A 24,954-nucleotide genomic window follows, 5' to 3' on the forward strand; every position below is an offset into this window, starting at 1 on the left:
ACAGGAAGGCCTAGAGGAATGTTTTCCATAAGGTCGCGATGGGTCGGACACGACTTTGCAGCTAACAACAACAACACTATGGTCTAAAATTATTATTTTGCCCATTATGTATCTGGCAAAACAAACCTTTCCATAAAGCTGCAATAAAATCAGGACTCAATGCTATTTGCTATGACAAGCTATAAAAGGCTGAAGAAACAGCAGAAGGCTCCAGAACCTCTGCAGCTGTGCAGAAGTGCTTAATTATATTCCCTGCCAATACTGCACACTAAATGAAAGTAATGGTCTTTTGCTGAAAAAACTTAAGATGTTTCCATTTTCTCATTTCCATTCAAAAATACATATAGCAAGACAGGGGTCCCCAACCTATGGGCTGCGGCCTGATCCCGGTCCGTGGGTTCTTCACCAGCGGGCCACGGAAATGGCTAGCCGGTGCATGCATACATGGGTGTGCATTCCCTCCACTCATGCTAGTGCCCGTGGCCCCATTTGCACATGCGCGCGTGCGTGACTGGGACTGCTAGTGCTGAGTGTGTGCAGCCCGTTTGCACATGTGCAAACGGGGCCGCTAGCTGCCGTGGGGGATGTGCAGCCATTCATGCATGTGGACAGCACTAGCGCATGCGCAAATGGGGCTGCTAGTGCCATGCTACTGCATGTGGCCGTTTGTGTGCGTGTACATCAATTTGGAAGCTGCTCTCCTTCCCTCCGGGCTGCAAGCCAAGAAAGGTTGGAGACCTCTGTCCTGTAGTAAGACACAACCATGAGGTATACCTGGGGACTTGAACATGAAAGAAAGTATGTACCTTAGGGAGCACCTGCGACCAGCATCAACTTCCCTCCGCCCAGTGTGCTCCCACAGAGAGGGCCTCCTCAGGGTGCCGCCGTTCGGAGAATGCCATCTGGTGACCCCCAGGGGGAGGGCGTTTTCTGTGGGTGCACCTGACCTGTGGAACCGTTTACCGGTTGAGCTCCGGATGGCTCCCGACCTTCGCTCCTTCCGTCGCGACCTAAAACCCTATTTGTTTGTACAAGCCGGCCTGGTCTGATGGGTTTTGTTTTAATTATTGTTTTAATGTAATTTATTTTCTGCATTTGGGCACTAGGGTTTAATTTGTTTTTAATTTCTGTATTTTGGGTATTTTGATATTGATGTCCCTGTTCACCGCCCTGAGTCCTTCGGGAGAAGGGCGGTATACAAATCAAATAAATAAATAAATAAAATAAATAAATTTATACATCTATATTACAGTTGCAGCCTTTATTGCTTTGTGTATCTGAAAGAGTGATGATCTAATTCATTTAAAATTGGACAAGAATGTTAAAAATATTTATTTTGAATAATCAGGACTTCATTGTACTTTGTAGAAATAGTAATCACAGGCAGAATCTTTGCTGTTTCTTTCCACTGATCTCTTCAAGATTTTTCACTGTGAGACGTTCCCATAGTGAGACTCGGTCAAGCATTGAGGTATTTGGCATGGTGTCTGATATGGTCATTAATGAACGTTGCAATAAAGTAGTAACTGTGATCGTAGCCCTAAAGAGAAAAAGACCAGATAGCTTCAAAAAAACGAACAACAGTGTCAAAAGCATATGCATGTAAGACTTTTTTACAACTATCACTCTGGCAGGAAAAGATATTCTCTACCACTAAGGGGGGGGGGGCTGATTCACAAGCACATGGTAAGATCTGAAATCATCTCCTTATGAGTTTCTCAAATGAACAAGAATCTAAGGCTTTAATCGCATATAATACGGTTGCAAGAAAAAGTATGTGAACCCTTTGGGATTACGTGGAGTTTTGCATGAATTGGCCATAAAATGCGCTCTAAACGTCATGTAAGTCACAACAATGGAAAAACACAGTCTGCTTAAAATAATACTACACAAACATTAGCTGTTGTCATGTTTTAATTGAACATAAGATGGAAACATTCACAGTGCAGGGTGGAAAAAGTATGTGAACCTTTGGACTTAATAACTGGTTGACCCTCCTTTGGCAGCAATAACCTCAACCAAACGTTTCCTGTAGTTGCAGATCAGACCTGCACAACGATCTGGAGTAATTTTGGACCGCTCCTCTTCACAAAACTGTTTCAGTGTAGCAATATTCTTGGGATGTCTGGTGTGAATCGCTCTCTTAAGGTCATGCCACAGCATTTCAATCGGGTTGAGGTCAGGACTCTGACTGGGCCACTCCAGAAGGCGTATTCTGTTCTGTTGAAGCCATTGTTTTGTTGAATTACTTGTATGCTTTGGGTCATTGTGTTGGGAGTCTCCCGATACTCCCATGTCACACCTCTGCTCCATGAGCTGCATTGGTTGCCAGTTGTCTTCCGGGTGAGATTCAAGGTACTAGTAATGGTGTTTAAGGCCCTACATGGCAGGGGTCCGGAGTACCTTAGGGAACACCTGCTGCCGGCATCAACTTCCCTTCGCCCTGTGCGCTCCCACAGAGAGGGTCTCCTCAGGGTGCCACCGATCAGAGAATGTCGATTGGTGGCCCCCAGGGGGAGATCCTTCTCTGTGGGCGCCCCAGAGCTATGGAATCAGTTACCGGTTGAGCTCCGGATGGCGCCCGATCTTCGCTCCTTCCGTCGCGATCTAAAGACATTCTTATTTGAACAAGCCGGCCTGGCCTGATGGGGGATTGGTGGGGTTTTTTTTATTGCTATTTTAATATTTGTATTTACTGTTTTTAGTGGGCATATATTTAATTCTTTTTTTAACTTTTGTAACTTTGTATTTTTTATTCTTGCCCTGTTCACCGCCATGAGTCCTTCGGGAGAAGGGCGGTATATAAATAAAATTATTATTATTATTATTATTGTCCTGTTGCATCACCCATCCTCTGCGGAGCTTCAGTTGGCGGACAGATGGTCGTAGGTTTTCCTGCAAAATGTCCTGATAAACTCTGGAATTCATTTTCCCATCAATGACAACAATCCGTCCAGGCCCTGAGGCAGCAAAGCAGCCCCAAACCATGATGCTCCCTCCGCCATGTTTTACAGTGGGGATGAGGTTTTGATGTTGGTGTGCTGTGCTTTTTTTTCTCCACACATAGTGTTGTGTGTTTTTCCCAAACAACTCAATTTTGGTTTCATCTGTCCACAGTATATTTTGCCAGTAGTGCTGTGGAACATCCAGGTGCTCTTTTGCAAACTTCAAACGTGCTGCAATATTTTTTTTGGACAGCAATGGCTTCCTCCGTGGTGTCCTCCCATGTACTCCATTCTTGTTGTTTTCCTTATTGTAGATGTGTCAACAAAAATGTTAGCATGTGCCAGAGATTTCTGTAGGTCTTTAGCTGACACTCTAGGATTCTTCTTTACCTCATTAAGCATTATGCGCTGTGCTCTTGCAGTCATTTTTATAGGACGACGCCTAGGGAGAGTAGCAACAGTGCTAAACTTTCTCCATTTGTGGACAGTCTGTCTTACCATGGACACATGAACATCAAGGCTTTTGGAGATACTTTTGTAACCCTTTCCAGCTTCATGCAAGTCAACAATTCTTGATCGTAGGTCTTCTGAGAGCTCTTTTCTGCGAGGCATGGTTCACATCAGACAGTGCTTCTTGAGACCAGTAAACCCAAAACAGGTGTGTGTATTTAAAGGGCAGGACAGCTCTCAGCAACACATCCAATATCATCATACTGGTTGGAGTCAAGGTTGGCTCACTCCTGCCTCCAATTAGCTCTTGGAGAAGTCATTAGGCTAGGGGTTCACATACTTTTTCCACCCTGCACTGTGAATGTTTCCAGCTTATGTTCAATTAAAACATGACAACAGCTAATGTTTGTGTAGTATTATTTTAAGCAGTGTTTTTCTATAGTTGTGACTTACATGACGTTTAGAGCGCATTTTATGGCCAATTCATGCAAAACTCCACGTAATCCCAAAGGGTTCACATACTTTTTCTTGCAACTGTACATACCCAGCTGTACACAAGCCTCAATAGAAAGCATAGGATTGTAGTATAAATGTTTAATATTTCTTTTAAAACTTAATTTATGGCCAATTGGGTGCACAATGTTTCAAACATGGAACACCTGTTCAACCTTTCTGTGTGTGTGCTGATCCTTGTTCCAGTCATTCTGGAAATGTTCCAAATACTTGTAAATTGAAACAGCAATTCCAAATTTGGAATGGTTCCAAAACAGTCAAAATTCTTCGGGAAAAGGTGGAGGACCCATTTGAAACTGTAAACAACTGCTGAATTTGAAAACTCTTCCACACCCATAGTTTTCTCCTCTGTGTACAATATTTAACCTCATAGTAGTCTCTCATTCATTGATATTGCAAACCCAGAAAATTACATTCCAAATCTTTAAAGCCACTATTTAAAGCCTTGTCAATCCTAAACCTAATCAGGCAGTGGCTTTTCTTTCAACACTGCACTGCAAGTGGGCTTTTGAAAGATTTCCTATGAATTAGCTCCTAACATGTAATTCTTTTTCTCCTACTTTGTTCCTCCCTTCTAAAAGGTTTTATTTTAGTTGGTAGTACTGCACTGAAGACACAGAAATCATAATCCAAGTACAAACATTTTTTTTTATGATTTCCAACTGGTTTGGGAGCAACCAGCCAGAACAAAGAGTTTCTTCTTTAACATTCATGTTACTGGGAGTGAATAGGCTGCAGACAAAAGCATGCAGCTGATTATCAGCAAGCCAGGATTTGTCAGTGTAGAGCAGGGGTGTCAAACTCAATTTCATTGAGGGCCGCATCAGCATTGCGGTTGCCCTCAGGGGGCCGGGTGGGTATGGCCAGGGTGGGCGTGGCCTACTGGGTGGGCGTGGCTAGAGTGCGTATGGCCTACTGGGTGGCCGTGGCCAGCTCTACATCGTTCGCATCAAGGGTGCCTATGGGGGCCTGGGCAGGAGTGGGACAGATCTGAGGGTCTCTGGCAGAAGGAGGGTCTCTGGGCCAGGGCCAAGGTAGTGGGGGCCATTCCCTCACTGTTTCCAGGATGGCTTCGCGGGCCACATGAAACCACTTCGCGGGCCGGATCCGGCCCCCGGGCCTTGTGTTTGACATGTCTGGTGTAGAGCAAAGCCCAGAAAAAAGGCTGATTAACCACTAACATTCCTAGACGCTTTAGCTCAACATTTAGTGAGACGGGAAAATCTGTATGATCCACGCACAGTTCTAACACCTCCTAGATTTTCAGTTTCTAGAAACCTACGTGGTCATTTAAAAACTCATTTAATTAAATAATCACTTTTTATTTAGCTGTCCCTTTCCGAGTCAGATTTAAGCACTAGATGGAAACAAACTAAAACCCAGCTTCAGAGCATTACCTGCTGCAACCTAAAAACTACTGGGATTTTCTGTTCTGTGCAAGCAGCAATGAAATTATCGGGTAGCAACTGTCCTGCTGTAAGGAACTGATCATCTTTGCCTTGGTCTATTAGGATATCCAGAGGAGAGCCTTGATAGGTTTTTGCAATGTGTGTGGCATCGTAGGCCTGCAAGAAGAAAAAATGCATTAACTTCTAACAATAGCATCAGCCTGGCCAGATTAAGAGCAATAGCAACAGGACTTATATACTACTAACAGTGCTTTACAGCCCTCTCTTAAGTTGTTTACAGAGTCAGCCTATTGCCTCCACCAATCTGGGTCTTCATTTTACCAACCTCAGAAGGATGGAAGGCTGAGTCAAACTTCAGCCGGTGAGAATCGAACTGCTGAACTGCTGGGATTCTGACCACTGCGCCACCATGGCTCATATAAGGTGAGAAAGACAAGGGGACTGCAGACAAAAGGCAGTTTCACACAATGGACTTATAACCACCTGGCATCTATTGGCTACAATGGAATGCATCTAATGTGAATTCTCTTTGGTTTTAAAAGCCCCAAGAAGGGAACAAGTTCCCTTTCGTTTGCAGCCACTACCAGCTGGAAGAATAAAATACTTTCAGCCTGGAATTATTAAACAGAAGTCAACATCCAGATTGAAAATTGCTAGCTATAAAACGATAGTTATAATGACTTTTAAAAAGTCAGTCAAAAATAGATGAATAAGAAATATCTACAGGTGTACAAATATTTTCAAATTGAAAACACATCTTTTGCTTTCAAAACAAACTATTCCCAACCATATCAACGTTGGAAACACTTGTACCCGAAAACAGGGCTTTTCTAAAATGAAACCAGAGTTGCTTTTGGGTGCAAAACACATCCAAATGATCAAAGCAGTCAATTTTGAATGGGGAACTGATTGCAACTCAAAATGGGAGTTTCAAATTTGAAATGATCTGAATTTGAAACACTGCACACCATTAACAAAACTGACGTAACAAGTGTTTTTGAGTGCTGAAAGCTGATTTGTACACCTTTGTCTGCTGGTGGAATCACAACTGGACTCTGCATGCTTAGTTTTGAACTGGTAGAAACAGTTTATTGACATTTTTAAAACAACTGCAACTTATTCCACATTATATACGAGATGATATTTTCAGTACATACTTCCCAATTCGTTGTGTTCGATCCTAGATATCCACTAAAAGCCTTTTCCCCCCACGGACACTGCATTGGGTTGCAGATTGGAGCAAATGCTGAAACAGACTATTTAAATATTGATGATTAAAGATTCAAAGTTCTTGCACTGCAGTGTGAAATTATTTTGCTTCTAATAAACATTTATGAAGTTGCCATTTATAGAGTTCCAGAACACAGCTGTTTATTTTCTCACTTAGATATGTTAAGATATACAGTACATAGTTCTAAAGAGGGAAATGATAAAAGCTTGTTTGTAACTGATGTAAAAAAAGACCAATTTGAAAGACCAATCGCAACAGAAATATATTGTGGAATGGAGGAAATGGATTGATTATATCCAGAATAAATATGGGACTAAAAAGTTTCATTTAGCATTTGAATAAGTAGTGGAGCTATATGATGTATAACTAGTTAGTAGTTATTTTATTATTATTCTGACGATGGAGAGTTAAAGTGCGATAGACTTTAATGTTTTATTGTTGTTAGCATATTTTAGATTATGTTTGTTTGTATTTTTATACCCTGTATTCAGCTCTGGGAAGTCGGGAAGGGGGAGTAGGGTGGGGTTGGGGAGAGGGGGGGGGGAGGAGGTTTTTTTTCCCCTTTTTTGTATTCAAAAATGTATTTTTAAAACTTTTCAATTAAAAAAAACCTGGAAACTGCTTTTTTAACTTTTCTTTTTTCTCTTTGTTTCTAGCACTTTTTCTATCTTGCTTTGTTTTTCTTTTAGACATTTATTCTTTATCATTTAATTATGTAAAAAATTTCAATTAAATTATTTTAAAACATATATGGGAATACAAGAATAACAGAGTTGGGAGGGACTTCTAGTCCAGCCCACTGCTCAAGCAGGAAACCCTATAACCGTGATAGCGAACCTGTGGCACGCGTGCCAGAGGTGGCACGCGGAGCCCTCTCTGTGGACATGTACACCGTCGCCCCAGTCCTAGGCCTTCAGCTGGGTTTTATAAACCCTTTTCATTTTAGACAGCTGCCGCCGTGCGCAAAAAAAAAGGTTCAATCAATCAAACAATTTCAACTTCTCGCAGGAAAAAAAAAAGATCTTGCAAAGTTGGAATCGATTGATTGAACTTTTTAATCCCACCCAGTCTGCCGTTACCACCGCAGCCACACCCACCCAATGGGCCATGCCCACCTGGTACCCAACGATACATAGGTGGGTTTGGGGTTGCAGTTTGGGCACTCGGTCTCTAAAAGGTTCGCCATCACTGCTCTATACCATTTCAGACAAATGGTTGTCCAATCTCTTTTTAAAAAGCTCCAGTGTTTACTAGGACATAGTAAACATTTTTTATTGTTGAATTTAACTTTTTCTATGTATATCACATACAATTCAACATGGCAAAAACACCTATCCAAATCGTATCTTGAATAAGATGTCTCACATCCTATCTTAATTATAAAGCCCATATATTCCGTATGTTTAAGAAGTCGCTCTAATCACTCAGCCCTGAGTTGAATATACAATTAAGGCAGAATTTAGATAACTGAACAAAAACCTAAATTAGTAATACCAATTTTCCAATTTCATACTTATAACAGCATTGACACCTCTACCTAAAGAAATAGCTGCTTCTTGAAAAAGTTTAATCCAGTTGGTAGCAAAAATTAATATCTGAACGATTAATTTGAGACATTATAGTTGTTTCTAACTTTATTTCACAAAACATCTTTTCCTTTCCTTTACACAAGGATGCCTGCCATTCTTCATTATAAGGCAACGTAATAGGTGGCCCTTCTAAGAAACTTCATCTGGCTCCAAAGAGGGAGATGTCCCATTTCCAAGAAATGAGAACTTTTATTTATTGATTTGATTTCTACACCTGTCCATCTCAACAAGTGACTCTGGGCAGTGTACATCATAATGACTGGGGTCTGCATGCAAGCTCAGCCCAAGTACACCATTCTCTAAATATTTCTCATAGCCTCTTCATATTGTATTTTAGGAATAAAACCCATTTAGGGGGCATTTAACTCCCTGAATTTTATTAAATCCGTTGAACTGATTTATTTAGACTTTTGTTGACACAGTCTAAATATTTACAATCTTGCCACATTCTTTTTTAAACCTTTGCCTCAAAGCTTCCCAAAACCAACAATATTTCATCCTGTCATGATTACTGTATTTATGTATGTATTTGTGTATTTAACCTACATGGCTGCTTATCGCACACAGAGCTCCCAAGGAGGTTAAACAACCAGTAAAAACCAGAATAAAAACAAAACAACCCTTCCCCCACCAGGTGCCAGACCAAAACTGACTTATCAATTATTCCTTGATTTAATTTCACACATTAATAGTTTGAATCTTACTTTATATTTTCCAGGATTCTTGAGGGCAAGGATGAGAGCCCCATGGCCTCCCATGGAATGGCCTGAAATTGACATCCTTCCAGAATCAACTGGGAAATTGGCATTGACCAGATTAGGTAACTAATAGACAAAGAAGAAGAAAAAACTCAGCATGCTTACATTTTCTCCTGCATAAGATGAAAACACGTTTACTCTCATCTACATAGAAATAAGAAGGGACGCGGTGGCTCAGTGGGTTAGGACGCTGAGCTTGTTGATCAGAAGGTCGGCAGTTTGGTGGGTCGAATGCCGAGTGCCGCATAACAGAGTGAGCGCCTGTTACTCGTCCCAGCTTCTGCCAACCTAGCAGTTCGAAAGCACGTAAAAATGCAAGTAGAAAAATAGGGACCACTACGGTGGGAAGGTAACAGCGTTCCGTGCGCCTTTGGCATCTAGTCATGCCGGCCACATGACCACGGAGACGTCCTCGGACAAGCGCTGGCTCTTCAGCTTTGAAACGGAGATGAGCACCGGCCCCTAGAGTTGGAAACGACTAGCACACATGTGCGGGGGAACCTTTACCTTTTTTACATAGAAATAAATGGTTCTTTTGTCAATCACTATGTCTAAAAGTGGCAGGTTTACAGCATACAAGGCTTTTTTAAAAGATACGGATGATTAAATCATTAGTAAATTTATCATAGATGTACTTTTAAAGCCGTTAATATATTAAGGGAGCATTCAAGAAGCATGGTAACACCTTTCATCCTCAGTGAAACATATGTTGTATTTCTTTCATTGAAGTAAACCAGAAAGTCACACTGGTCTGCGATCAGACTGAGAGAGAGAAAATTGAACAAGCGCATCTTTACTAATATTATACTACAGTCTGTAATTATACTATGGTAGATTTATCTATCTGTCTCTCTCTTTCCCACCCACCCTCCACTTTTTTCCCACCCTCTCTTTTTCTTCAATTCATTTTTTATCAGCATTTCTCAAACTTTTGGGAGTCACTGTCCCCTTAACTTGTTTCAAATTCTTCATAACACCCGCTGTCCTCTCTGTGTTTGTGAGTAACAATTCTTTTAAAAAATATTTATTGCACATTTATTTCTTTGCTAATAATTACATACTATTAAGTCATACAAGTCATCATAGCAATAATCTAATATTTTAATGTTTAATGTGTAACCAAGTGTCCACACATGCTTTTGTGAATCTTAGTTGCACTAATAGCCAGCACAATCGTATGAGTCACACCATGCACTCAAAGCAGTCCAAAGCGTGATACTATTTTGAGCATCTATTGATATATTTATAATAATCGAAGTGCAAGTTTTACATACACAATAACATTTGATGGATAAGTGATGCATAATCTTCTGCTTTTATTATACTAATCCCCCTCCTCTTACCCTCTCTTCATCTTATGCCCCCCCAGCTTTCATCTAACGACCCTCTGCATAATTCAAATGTCCTCCAGAGGGCAGTATCACTGATTTAGATTAATGTAATTCTAATTACCTCATCTTTTATGTAAGAGTACATGCGATAATTTGTTTTCCATAATTCTTCTGTGGCATCTACATAAAAACCGGCTCCAGTGCCAAAATCCCAGCTCTCATCTTCTCCTGGAATATTGCATCCACCTGCCACGGGAAAAACACAAAATCAACAAAGTACAGAAATAGAGGCTAATACTTTGTCTTCATGAGGAGGAGGGCTGACCACAGGGCTAGGGAGAAAATAGCTATCTCAAAATCATTATCTTCTGTAACTAACTGTTATGCAGAAAAATCTACCTTGCAGAAACTTTGCTGATCTGGCCTTGTTTGGTAAGAAATGAGAGATATTCAATGCAGGTGCACCTTTTTTCCCAGTAACACAACAACTTCTTGGAAAAACTTATTACCCTATGACTTGTTGTTGTTAGTTGCAAAGTCGTGTCCGACCCATCGCGACCCCTTGGACAACGTTCCTCCAGGCCTTCCTGTCCTCTACCATCTTCTGGAGTCCATTTAAGCTCACGCCTACTGCTTCAGTGACTCCATCCAGCCACCTCATTCTCTGTCGTCCCGTTCTTCTCTTGCCCTCAATCTTTCCCAGCATTAAGCTCTTCTCCAGTGAGTCCTTCCTTATCATTAGGTGGCCAAAGTCTTTGAGTTTTAGCTTCAGGATCTGGCCTTCTAAAGAGCAGTCAGGGTTGATCTCCTCTAGGCCTGACCGGTTTGATCGCCTTGCAGTCCAAGGGACTTGCAGGAGTCTTCTCCAGCACCATAGTTCAAAGGCCTCAATTCTTTGGCACTTAGCCTTTCTTAAGGTCCAACTTTTGCAACTGGGAAGACCACGGCCTTGACTATATGCACTTTTGTTGGCAGGGTGATGTCTCTGCTTTTTAGTATGCTGTCTAGATTTGCCATAGCTTTCCTCCCCAGGAGCAAGCGTCTTTTAATTTCTTGGCTGCAGTTCCCGTCTGCGGTGATCTTCGAGCCCAGGAAAATAAAATCTGTCACTACCTCCATTCCTTCCCCATCTATTTGCCAGGATTCGAGAGAGCCAGATGCCATGATCTTGGTTTTCTTAATGTTACCGTATGACTGGATCTCTGTTAATCCAGAAAGAGCCCACTAGGAAAATATTCATCTTATGTAGCCATTATGTAGCCATTATAGTTCACAACCTAGTCTTAGAATTATACCTACAGAACCTCCTTCAAAATCTGCCATTCATATTGATGAAAGACCCCCAATGTGCTAAACTTAATGGCTGCCAGTGGAGCAGGATCACCCAGTCACTGATAAACTGGCTACAGTTATACACAAGAAGCCCATTCCCCAAAATGATCTGCTGTTCAGCCTCTTTGCTAGACAAGCTACTCAATGACAGCTACTTCATTTCAGGAGCAAAATGTAGGGAAAGCAGGGCAGGAGGATAATAATTTCTGCTCTTAATATTGAGAAAATTTAAACCAGTTATTGTCAAAAGTAGTAGCAGATACCCTAAACATGAAATTTTCAACAGACAAAAAAAAAGTACTATTGATACATGTATTTGTACCTGCAGATAGTCCTCACCTTACAACCGTAATGAAGCCTGCCAAGTCATAAATTAGGTTACCCACATGACTGACCCAATTTTATAACCTACTTTGGAGCAAGTGTTAAGTGACTGCAGCAGTCATTAAATGAACCAATAGTTTGTTATGGGGCCAGTTTTGCTGAAAACTGAAAATAAATTCCAGTTTTCCACAAAACTGTCGAATTGTCCCACATGATCACAGGATGCTGGAAACATAAATGTAGGACAGTTGCCAAACACTAGGTATGTGGTCATGTGACCATGAAGGTACAGCAGCCATTGGAACTTTGGAACTGAGTTCTAAGTAACCCCGGGGAGGTCCATTGTAATTTTGAATAGTTGCTAAATAACTGGTTGTAAACTGAGGATCACCTGTACAACCTGGATTAAGTCTACTAGAGTCAGAACATCTGTATCAAAGCAATGAGTAAACCAGTTAAAAGCTGGTTCTCTTTCATAAACCACTTACGTGGGCTGGTATCTGGAGCGACCACAATAAGCCCATGTTCAGCTGCAGCTTGATGGAAACCAGCTTTATTTATAAAGTTTTGTTCTGTACACGTTAGTCCTGAGAAGAGAGCAGAGCACCTTAATATTACAAGCACTGCCAACAGCATTCTTTATCACAAGGCCAGGAAGGTATTCTCTGTGCCTAAATAAGAGAACATTCCTGGTTACATTTTCATTTCATAGGGGGGAAAAATGAATCTCTTATTTGGATTCTAGATTCCAATGACCAGATCTCGTTAAGTATTTATACACTCAGTGTTCCTCAATTTTGGGAACTTTTAAGAATTCTGGGAGTTGAAGTCCACACATCTTAAAAGTTCCCAAGGCTGAGAAACACTGTATATACAGCTCCAATCACCAGGTTCTGGCTAGTTTACAGTCATCATAAATAAGACATAAAGTTCCTAAAACTCCCAGAACCGCTGCAATGATTCTCGTGCAAGCTAAAATAAGGAAAATGAAAAAGTAGTAACTCCCCTTGCCCCCCTCCAAATCAGAACTACTTCAGTCCAATAAATACTCAATTGTACACAATAATTTAGATTGAGAAGTAGCATTCAATGCAGAGAAGGTCAGTAGTGAAATCAAGTGTCTTTCTTTAATTCCTTGATGCTACAAACAGAGAGGATGTATTGCTCCCTTTTGATAAGAGATCTACTGTAGGGAAGCTTTTCAACATGGGACAGATCAGCAGAAAGAGAAACAAATCTGGAAAGGCATCTCCTGAGCAAGGATGCCTTTCATGTCTGTCTGTCGGAACCCACTTCAATCCACATCTTAAGAAAGAAAGACTCTTGGAGACAACATTATTCAAGCGGGAACTTTTACTAAAATATAGATGATAGAGGGTATGATAGACAGGATCTGAAGAATCCCCTCACAGATCGATATTTTTAAAGTGTCCCCAAGCAAACTCCACCCCTCAGTTCATTGGGTCAGTTCCGGATCGGCCAAGTTCCAGGTGGCTGAAAAGGAGAAACATCAGTCCATTCATAGCAGAATCAATCCCACCCCTTCACATTCCATCCTGAGAAACAAACCAGATTCCCCCACCCCCTTTCTTAGTTGCCCATAAGATGAGAGGGAAAATGCCTCTCATCGAAATTATTGTGATGGGTAACAGCCAGGTGAAATAAACAAAAGTTACATCTAAGGAAAGGAAGTGGAAGCAATAACTGTTAATTCCCTCTCCTCCTTGGGAATGGCAGAATCCAAGGCGGGGAAGGGGGGATGAGATTTGAGTTTTGCACAGAAGAGACAGTTAGAAATGAGATATAAGTGGATTTTGATACTGTCTGTCTGTCTCTATCTCTATGTTGCCCAGGTATAAACATCTGTTCCAACAAGCCAGTGTTAGAAAGATCTCAAATTCGGCCTAATGCTCAACGAGGCTCAGCTTACAATACAGAAAATCTGTCTTCTTTGATACTGATTCACATATAAAAGGCACACAAAGATTTCTAACCTAAGGCCACATGCTACTCTGTTTTAAAGAGCTGTCTTAGTTATGCCAAATAGACAACTGAATTTTAATCATCATAACCACAAAATAACTTCAAAATACTCACCTGACAGCCAGTACAACACAGGACATTTCTCAGTTACTGCCTTTGGTGGCAAATAAATCCCAAACTTCATTTTACATTTCAGCTCCACACTGTTAGCAACAATATTTCAGTTAAGACAGAACATTTTTTTTAAGTCTAATGTTTTTACTTGCCCGTTTATTACTAATTCAGCAGTTTTACAGTTTGCTCAGAGAACTCTGGCTTTGGGGGCTGATTAATATATAATAAACACTAAATCATGAGCGTCTGACCTTTGGGCTTGCTTGGGCCGCTGTGAATGAAGAGGAATTGTCTTGGGCCACATATAAAATATATAATATAGTTAATGTATATAAATAACAAACTTCCCTTACTTTTTAATATTTTTTATTATATGTTATGGGGGTCTCATTATTATCTGTCCCAGGCCGCATGTGGCCCATGTACTCTGGGTTGGACACACCTGCACTAAATAATCTAATCTAATCTAATCTAATCTAATCTAATCTAATCTAATCCATAATCATGCATTTAAAATAGAATTTCTAAAAATTCATGTTTGAACCAGATCTTTTTATCATTTAGTGTCATCTTCTTGCAGGGAGAAACGATACAACTAATTTGGCAGAAAATAATTAAGGAAAAATACTAACTTATTGACACTTGCAAAAGGAGTGGGAGGCACTCCAGCACAGAGGTTGAATGGAACAGAGTAGGAGCACCACATCAGAAATAACACGTTATCTTTTCAAGCCAACCAACATTTTGAATATTGCAATTTGCACCATGAAGCCTAATAAGGCAAAATGATGTAGCATGAAAATAAAACTGCTAATAGAGAGTCAGTTTGGGGCGCTGGGGTTAAGGCATCAGACTAGAAACCAGGAGACCATGAGTTCTAATCCTGCCTTAGGCACGAAAGCCAGCTAGGTGACTTTGGGCCAGTCACCCTCTCTTTAGCCCAACCATCTCGCACAGAGTTGTCATTCTGGGAAAAATAGGGGGAGGAAGGAATATTACGTATATTCACCCCCTTGAGTTATTTATAAAAAAAGTAAAGGTGGGATTAAAAAATTAATGTCATTAAAGAGCACACAATAATATTTAACTATTCTTTTAATATCACAACTACCAACATGTTATTGGAAAAATGACAAGCACATTTCTAATGGGTTTAAAGGACAGAATTAAGCTATAAGGAAAAGAGCTAGGAAGAGACTTAGTTTAAAAAAACAGCAGCATAAACCTAATCTTCATTTATATCCAAATTCTTTCTATTTCTTTAACCATATTCAAACAAATGTTTAATTTTTAAATATTCTCTCTGGTAAATCCCATCATCTAGTTTCTTAATTCTCACTTTAGCCTTTTTTTTTTTGCCAAACATCTTTCCTGAAGAGAAGGATGAAAGAAGTTAGTGTTCTCCTTTGGATGAATTCTGTTTACAAGGGAAATTTGCTTGTTCTCTTCATTTTGAAAGAAACATATTCTCTTTCAGGTTTTTGTATCCAAATGTTTTCACTGCTACTTTTAAAACTGCAGTGTTTGAGTCATTTTATCTGTCTGTCTATGTATCTTGTGATCAGTTTGCTAACAAGAAGACAGTATAAAATTATATTTAAATAGCATATTAACCTGTCATGTTCAAACACCTTCTGAAAACCTCCAAAGCATTTGTTGCTAGAAACTTCCTTCAAGGCCATGATTTCTGCTGAGAAAAAAATAAATAAATTTCATAAATTAATTTTCTTCAGCCAAACCATATACACTTGCGTATAAACACGTTAGCAATATTTTAATAGATTTTGAAATAACAAAATTGCTTTAAAGTGCTAACGTGAAAACATACATAACATTTAAAATGATATTATCTCCCATCAACCTTCATTTTTCTCCCTTCCTATTCACAGCTGAAAACAATTAAAACTCTTTTCATCGCATACAGTATTTCTTGTTAAGCAGAAACTTCCATAAATCAGTAAGTCAATAAATGGACGTGCGGAAGACACGAGTAGTAGCTACTTTAAAATAAAGAGGGCTTGTAGGACTAAAGATACTGGATTTAGGATGAAAGAGACTCAAATTCAAGTCCACCCTCAACAATGTAAACTGACTGGATTAGTTTAGATCAGGGGTAGGCAACCTCGGCTCTTTTAGGACTCATGGACTTCAACTCCCAGAATTCCTGAGCCAGCATGGCTGGCTCATGAATTCTGGGAGTTGAAGTCCATGAGTCATAAAAGAGCCGAGGTTGCCTACCCCTGGTTTAGATCTACTGTTAAGGGGAAATTGAGCAAAGGAGTGCTATACCCACTTTATTATTGCTTATTATTTTATAACACACTTTTCACTTACGATTTCAAAATGAAAAGAACGATACAGACTTCTTTCCCTCTTTTTTTTCTTGGTGTGAGGTGGGTTGAGAAAGGGTAACTGCCCAACATTACCCAGTAAAAGTCTGTGGCTGAGGGTGAACTAGAATCTGAGTCTTAGTTTGATATCTTTACCACTATGCCACACTGCTTCTTACCTTGAACTTCTGGAAGAGAAGATGGGAATAGAAATCACCCGCTAAATTAGATAAAAGAAAGCTTAGAAAGCAGAATTTTTCCAGTACTGCAGATCTTTTCCAACCCATATAGTAGACTGAAAGGCTTAAACTTCCATGAGCTATCTATCAGGATAGCCTTCTCTGCCTTCTCCCCATCCTAATTTAAATTCTACATCAGGGGTCTTCAAACTTGGCCCTTTTATGACTTGTGGACTTCAACTCCCAGAATTCCTCAGCCAGGCATGTTGGCTGAGGAATTCTGGGAGTTGAAGTCCACAAGTCATAAAAGGGCCAAGTTTGAAGACCCTTGGTCTACATGAATCAAACCACTCTGTGGATCTGATGAAGTGAGTTACAACTCACAACGTATGCCTTTTAATAACATGTGTTAGTTACATGTGTCAGATTCCTTTTGGGTTTTTTTTGTTATCAGACCTGGTGCTTTGCTTACATTTGACACAGAAACTCTTATTGCTTCAGTCAGAATCCTTGGCCCTTCAGGCAGGTGGGGAAGCACTCTTATATTAATATTTACAATTGCTTTACAAGCCCTTGAAAAGGAGGAGAGGTTTTGGAACACAGCCTTGCTCAAGGCCTAACTCAAATTAGCCTGTGGTTTACTTTTGGAGGTCCATGCCAGAAATCAGACTGAATTCCATTTAGAAGTTCCTGCCAAGAAACTAACGGAAAAATGCTGTTCAGAGGGAAGGCGAAAATTCAGCTCTTTTGCATTCACAGTACTTACATCCATTTACTATTATTTTCATTTTAATTTCTTCCCAAGACTTTGCAGAAAATGAACCAACACTACTTTTGACTTTTCCTACCAGTATTTGTGCTCCATGCAAACTGAATCTGATAAATGATTTTTGCTATAATTGCTGTTCGTAGGAAGGTGGGGGGAATGTCATAATAATGCTTCATCTCCACTTTACCTAGAAATTATAGTTTTACTTCTGGAAAAACCGTTTACAAAATGAAAGCTTAGTATAGATTTTGTTCATCTGTCATACCTGAGCCGTTTAACACACGCATTTTAAAACTTTTCCATCATTTTCATCCATTTAACACGGCACAATTAAAGCTACATAACACCAGACTGTTGATTGGCTTGCTGAGCAACAAGCCATGAACTGCAAGCCACAATAGTAGGAGTCTGCCCAATCCATTAAACCAAAACCAAAATAAAATAAATCACAGGTTGGATTAGCAAAATGCCTATTTTTCTCAAGTAGATGAAATGAGCAGAAACATCCTAAATCCTCTCTTGTGCAAGCAGGATCCATACCACGAAAGGAAATATAATTCACTCAGCTCTGATTAAGATACTGCACTGGCTCCCGGTTGCCCTCCGGGTGAGATTCAAGGTGCTGGTGATGACCTATAAAGCCCTAAATGGCTTGGGTCCGGGATATCTGAGGGAACACCTGCTGCCAGCATCAAGTTCCCTTCGTCCAGTGCGCTCCCACAGGGAGGGTCTTCTCAGGGTGCCGCCGGTAAAAGATTGCCGGCGGGTAACACCCAGGGGGAGGGCCTTCTCAGTGGGTGCGCCTGCCCTCTGGAACCAGCTGCCCGTGGAGCTTAGGACTGCCCCCAACCTCCGTTCATTCCGCCGGGACCTGAAGACCTGGCTCTTCGAGCTCTCTGGCCCAGGCTGAGAATTTAAATTTAAATTTTAATTGGGGTTTTTACTTTTTTCAGGGATTGATGTAATTTTTTTTAACTGTTTTTAACTTTTGTATTTCTTGTTTTAAATACCCTGTAAACCGCCCTGAGTCCTTCAGGAAAGGGCGGTATATAAATCCAATAAAATAAATAAATAAATACCACTGAAAATGGAAAATTCCCCAGTTCAGTTTTCAACGATGTTATTCTGCCTGTTTGCTTTTCGTAGGCTCAAAGCTTTTGACATTAGAATTACCTCTCAAAGAGGGGAACCAAAGCATCCACAATAGCTTGGAACTCTGCTCTTTAGATTCCTTAAAATGGCATGATGCAACAAGGACAGAATGAGCAGCATCAGAAATAAGATTACCAATTAAACACCTACATTTATAGCTTTTGCACCTTCATATTACACTTAAATGCAAGAATACAGGCTGTGTAATTAGGAAAAACTAGGTATATTAAGAATAAGGGGTAAATGTTCTGATGAAAAAAATAATCTTATACAGGTAGTCCTCGACTTACAACAATTGAGCCCAAAATTTTGGCTGTTAAGTGAGAATTTACTAAGTGAGTTTTGCTTCTTTTTAAGACATTCCTTGCCACAGTTGTTAAGTGAATCACTGCAGTTGATAAGTTACTGAGCTGATTGTTAAATGAATCTGTCTTTTCCATTATCAGAAGGTAGATCACATGACCCCAGGATGCTGCAATGGTCATAAGTATGAACCAGTTGCCAACTATCTGAATTTTGATCACATGATCATGGGGATGCTGCAAAGGCTGTAACTGTGAAAAATTTATTTATTTATTTATTTATTTTAATTCCATTTATATCCCGCCCTTCTCCGAAGACTCAGGGCGGCTTACAAGCTTAGCAGTAGCCTTCATTCTATGTATATGCCTGCTTATTAGGGCTTTCGCCCCTCCCCAAGCGGCATTATTACAAAGTCAGCTTTAATTGCCCCCAACAATCTGGGTCCTCATTTTACCTACCTCGGAAGGATGGAAGGCTGAGTCAACCTTGAGCCTGGTGGGACTCGAACCTGCACTAATTGCAGGCAGCTGGTGTTACTTAAGGAGGCATTAGCCTCCTTAAGTAGTCACTTTTTTAAGTAGTCACTTTTTCCAGTGCCGTTGTAACTTGGAATGGTCAGTAAATGTACTGTTGTAAGTTGAGGACTACCTATAATCAGTTAGATATGGGAAGATTGTTCAACTTTAAGAAAAGAGAATTTTTACAAGATGTTTTATAGATGGCATTTAGATCCTAAAAAGTTAGCATGTATGTATCCAAATCAACCACCTAAGTGTTGGAGATGTGGTAGCGAAGAGGCAACTTATTATCATATATGGTGGACATGTAAAAATGTTAAAGCCTTTTGGATAAAAATATGGTGGATTTTTCAGAAAGTTTTTAAGAAAAAAATAAGATTTACTCCGCAGCTATTCTTATTGGGGATTATTTCGGATTGTACTGTTATAGAAACTAAATTAATGTTATACTTAATAACGGCAGCCAGACTGTTGGTGGCGCAACATTGGAAGAAAGAAGATTTACCTACAATAGAACAATGGATACTTAAAGTAATGGACGTAGCTGAAATGGCAAAAGTTTCAGCATATTTGAAAGAACAGTCACAAGAAAAATATATTTTGGAATGGAAAAGATGGACTGATTATATTCAGAACAAATATGGGATTAAAAAGTTTCAAATAGCATATGAATAATTTTTACAATTATAGAAGTGTTATTATAATTACATTAGTTTTGTTACAAGGGAGTTAAAGGGTAGAAGGTTTGTTAACATTGTAATAGATATTTAGCATATGTTTGCATAAGATTGCTATATGTAATAATACCCTGTACTCTGCTTTGGGAAGTCCGGGGGGGGGGGGGGAGGGAAGGGGGGAGGGTTGATGGGGAGGGGGGGTTTATTATTAAAAATTTTGTTAAACTTTTCAATTAAAAAAGAAAAAGAAAATCATGTCTCCCTTTTCTTAGTCTTGTCATTTCTTGATTTTTTTAAAAAAAATCTCATCATCTGGCTGGTTTACATCCAAAGATCATCAAAGCACCCTTAGGCTGCTTCCCCCCAGCTTGAGATATACCGGCACTGCAAATCTCAGTGCCATATCTGAGAACACGGCTATAAGAATGTAATAGGGAGAGAAGCTGAATTATTCAGTTGTTTATAATGGTGCTAGTGCAACACGAGAGCACAAAGTCTTATGTGAGGCAATGTCTTGGCAAAAGCAGGGGCAAGAGTATGGTACATCCATGTTCTGTCAAGGCGTTGGTGTCTCCTATTTCTCTCATTCCAAATTACAGCATGACGCACAGATAAATTCTGGTTTTCTCCAAACACACAAAAAAAGAAAATAAAGAGGGAAATTGAACATGAAGACTAAATTGTTTTTTCTTTCCCTAGGAAGTCTGCAAAATATCCTTGTCCATAAGCCAATGAAGAACCATAGGATTACAATCAGCCAACCATGACAACAGCAAGAGATTCCAGGAAACTGGTCTTCAACTGAAGAATCAAGGTCACAACTACATTAAGCCTGATTTTAAGGTGGGTTATAATAGCGCTGCTATCATCATGTCTATCAACAGCAATACACACACATATACATTTCATGCAATGATATGGCAAACAAATCTCACATCTAAAATGTAAGATAATGGTCATAAGTTACCAGGAGAAAGAGCAAGCATTGTTTACACTGTGACATTAAAGCAAATAAATTGTCTTACAGTTTCCTGGCTCTTACAATGACAGGTTTGCAAGTATGGGGAAGTAAAGAGAAAAGTATGAAAATGATACTCAGCAAGGAAGCATACTGCACTATACACAAACTGCAGAATACCAACATTCAGGCCAAATCATGCAGATTAGAGCAAGAGAAAAAATTATGTGACAATATTGCTAGGCCCAGGACATCTTTCTTTCCCACAAGCCTCTGACTTATAAGATTCTTTTCTGCATGAGGATGAATACTGCATTCAGTTCTGGTCACCACAATACAAAGATGATGTTGAGACTCTGGAAAGAGTTCAGAGAAGTGCAACTAAAATGATTAGGAGGCTGAACATTCCAAAAACGGTTACATGAATTGGGTATATCTAGTCTAAAGAAAAGACGGGGGGGGGGGGCACAGTAGCTCTTTCCAATACTGGAGGGGCTCCTACAAAAATGAGGGGGTCAAATTATTTTCTAAAACACTGAAAGGCAAGACAAGAAACAATGGATGGAAACTAACCAAAGAAAGAAGCAACCTAGAACTAATGAGAAATTTCCTAATGGTGAGACCAATGGAATAGCCAATGGAATAGCTTGCTTTCAGAAGTTATGGGTGATCCATCACTGAAGGCTTTCAAAAATAGATTGGTCAACCATTTGTCTGAATTGATATAGGGTCTCCTGCCTGAGCAGGGGGTTGCACTAGAAGACCTCCAAGGTCTCTTCCAACACTATTCTATGTCCTATGTTTGTAACAATTACTGGGGTCCAAGAAGATTTGTTTTTGACAAGGATGGGCTTATAATAATATTAGTAAAAGCCTCAAAAGAGACAAATTAATAGAACATGAAAAAGCTAAAGTACTCTGGGACTTTAGAATACAAACAGTCAAGCATGTGGCATACAACAACCCAGACTTAACAACTGTTGATAAGAAAGACAAAAAAGCCTGGACAGTGGACATTGCAATACCCAGGGACAGAAGAATAGAAGAGAAAGACTTGGAGAAAATCACATAATACAAAGACCTGCAAATTGAAGTAGAACACCTATGGCAAAAGAAAACAAAGACAGTACCAATGGTAATAGGTGCCTTGAGTGCAATCCCAAAATCTCTGGAGCACCACTTGAATACCATTAGCATTTACAAATTTACCATCAAATAACTGCAAAAGGCAATTTTATCAGAACAGCTTACATCCTGCAAGAAACTATTAACACCATCAAACAACATCTACGTATCTCAGGTCCTTGGGAAGGACTTGATAGGTAGACAAAAATGCCAAATCTAGTCTGAACAAATGGCTGACTGTACGATGGACCATATTAAATGTATATGACGTCCAACTCCTAGCAACTCTGAACCATTTATTTAATCAGCAGCTTGTTTAATTTTCATATGCCAGGCTGCTATGGGACAATCTAAGATTTTTCCCATCTACAAATGAAATGACAGATGATAATCTCTGCCAGTGTTATCCTATACAGGTAGTCCTTGATTTATGACCATAATAGTGCCCCAAATACCTGTTGGTAAGTGAAACATTTGTTAAGTGAGTTTGTTCCATTTTATGACTTTTTTCCCATAGTTGTTAAGTGAATAACTGTAGTGGTTAAATTAGTCAAACTGTTGTTAAGTGAATTTGGCTTCCCCATTGACTTTGCGTGTCAGAAAGTTTCAAAAGGGAATTTTGCGCGACGACGGGAAACTGCAACCGTCATAATATAAGTCAATTGCCAAGCATCTAAATTTTGATCACATGACCATAGACATGGTACAACAGTTGTTAAGTGTGAAAACTGGTCATAGTCACTTTTTCCAGTGCCATTGTAACTGAATGGTCACTAAATGAACTGTTGTTATAAGTGAAAGACTACCTGTATTCCCATGAGTACGTACAAATTGATGCCTTGTATAGTAAGTAGCACTGAATTTGTACCATGAAGTGAGGACTAAATGTCCAGTATATGACACTACACTGTAAGGATTTTAGTGCAATTTACATTTCCTTTAATAGATCGTAAGAATGACTTTATTCAATAAAAAGTCCATGAAGTACACTCTTCATTGTTCTTTTAAAAATTATTCTACAGATAGAAAAGAGTCCTTGCACAACTTGCTAATGACATTTTTAAATATTGTCTTTCCACATGACCACAGGAAGAGGTATAGGTTTTCTGGAAACGGTTGAAGTGAGTACTATCCCAACTGACATTTTCATCTCCACATCCATTGCCCACACATATTACTTGATATGAAAACAATTAGATTGAGTCTATGTGTTATGAGATTTGAATAGTTCTTTTAAAGAAACTAAATGCTCAAATAAGAAAAATCTTTCTCATCAGTAAAAAATTCATCCATGTTTTTATAGCAAGTATATATTCTTGCTACTAGATTTTTTTTCATACTTGTTTCCCTAGTCCAGTATGGAATGACGAGCACATATTAGAAGTTATGTACACAGATTTTATATGTAATTTTATGGGCCGCTAGAACCAAGAGACTGTGAGTTCTAGTTCTGCCATAGACATGAAAGCTGTCTGGGTGACTTTGGGCCAGTCATTTTCTCTTAGCCTACGACAGGGGTGTCAAACTCAATTTCACTGAGGGCCACATCAGCATTGCAGTTGCCCTCAGGGGGCTGGGGGGGGTATGGCCAGGGTGGGCGTGGCCTACTGGGTGGGTGTGGCTAGAGTGCGTATGGCCTACTGGGTGGGCATGGCCAGCTCTACATCATTGGCATCAAGGGTGGCTATGGGGGTCTGGGCAGGAGTGGGACAGATCTAGGGGTCTCTAGCAGAAGGAGGGTCTCTGGGCCAGGGCCAAGGCAGCGGGGACCGTTCACTCACTGTTGCCAGTATGGCTTCGGGGGGCCACATGAAACCACTTCGCGGGCCGGATCTGGCCCCCGGGCCTTGTGTTTGACATGTCTGGCCTATGATGTCAGGCTCAATGTCAGGCTTTGGCAGCAAACCAATCAGTCATTTTCTGTTGTAACCAATGGATCAACACTTTCTTAAAAAAATAAAAGCAGGGCTTCCACTTGTGGGAAAAACACTAGAAAGAAAAATGTATGGGTTGAAACAACAACATACACTACAACCTGGCTGGCCATATGAATTTGACAACACAGCATTTAAAAGTCAACAGTATTCTATAATTAGTTCAAGGGGAGATTCCATCATAGGTGCAACATAAAAATAACTCACAATTCTGCTTAAGTATCTATTACGTATAGAATCCAATTTCATTAATGCATCTTTATGTACTTGTTTCAGTTATGTATTTTTCATTTGTATGTGCACGTGTTGTTTTAAATTGTAAGCTGCCACATTTTCAACAGGCACGGCCATCTGTGAGTTGGCATTACCTCCGTGAGACAGGCAATGCTGAAAAGTGAGCAGGACCGATGTCTAAATCTGTATTATTTTTCTTTTCTTTTCTTTTCTTAGTTTTATTTAAATTGGTATGCATTTGTAAAACAAAACGGTGGGGAGACTGCAGGCTGCCCGGGGAGCTTTGACAGCTATCGCTATTCTCCATTTGCAGTTTCCTCTACTTAAAAGCAAAGCTGAAATCTCTCGTTTTAATAGCCTTGTAACGCTAACGTCCATCTTTTAAGAATCACGTGGAAAAAATTAGCGGGATATCATTAATTTATCCCAACTACTAAAACTGTTTAAAAGAAGCTCAGCGGGTGAAAACATACTTAATTTATCCCTGGCCCTTTTATACAACTCAAAAGTTGGAGCGTGCACATATTGTTCCCCCCCTTTCCTTTTTAAATACATAAACTCAGCTCACTAATCTTTTTATGAAAAGACGGGGGAAACCCACACCGCTGCTAAAGCGCTCACCTTTTTGACGGACTTGCAATTGTTGCTTGCGCTAGAATTAATCACTCCAGAACCGATGGAAAGAATCAAGGTGATTGAATTATAGGACCCTGCTTAGAGTGTCTTCCTCACTCCGGATAGACTCACCCACCCAGCCCCAATGTTTTTATGGGACTCGTAGTTCTCTAAACCCTTT

General features: G+C 39.9%; 1 protein-coding gene across 4 annotated transcripts; it reads right to left on the bottom strand.

The window, feature by feature from the left end:
- Positions 1-1,249: 1,249 nt before the first annotated feature.
- On the bottom strand, positions 1,250-24,916 carry ESD (esterase D). 4 transcript variants are annotated; one of them, XM_081315032.1, is made up of 9 exons: positions 24,780-24,916; positions 15,594-15,666; positions 13,980-14,068; positions 12,371-12,469; positions 10,348-10,472; positions 8,842-8,961; positions 6,475-6,573; positions 5,306-5,473; positions 1,250-1,540 (listed from the first exon to the last, which is right to left on the bottom strand). In XM_081315032.1, exons 2-9 carry the CDS (start codon positions 15,659-15,661, stop codon positions 1,460-1,462), a joined length of 849 nt encoding a protein of 282 aa, XP_081171158.1. In that variant the 5' UTR covers positions 15,662-15,666; positions 24,780-24,916; the 3' UTR covers positions 1,250-1,459. The 4 variants fall into 4 exon arrangements, with proteins under 4 accessions (XP_081171158.1, XP_081171157.1, XP_081171159.1 ...); XM_081315031.1 differs by having other exon boundaries at positions 15,594-15,669; XM_081315033.1 differs by lacking the exon at positions 24,780-24,916 and adding an exon at positions 16,314-16,453.
- Between the last annotated feature and the right edge of the window lie 38 nt (positions 24,917-24,954).

Source organism: Vipera berus (assembly GCF_964194415.1).
Source record: "Vipera berus genome assembly, chromosome: 1".
NCBI classification, from domain to species: domain Eukaryota; kingdom Metazoa; phylum Chordata; class Lepidosauria; order Squamata; family Viperidae; genus Vipera; species Vipera berus.

Coding starts and splice junctions, on each gene's coding strand:
- ESD (XM_081315032.1), bottom strand. CDS start 15,661: ATGGCCTTGAAGGAAGTTTCTAGCAACAAATGCTTTGGAGGTTTTCAG. Junction 10,473..12,370: donor CGCTCCAGATACCAGCCCAC/GTAAGTGGTTTA, acceptor TTCCCGTGGCAG/GTGGATGCAATATTCCAGGA. Junction 6,574..8,841: donor AGAATCCTGGAAAATATAAA/GTAAGATTCAAA, acceptor ATATTTAAATAG/TCTGTTTCAGCATTTGCTCC.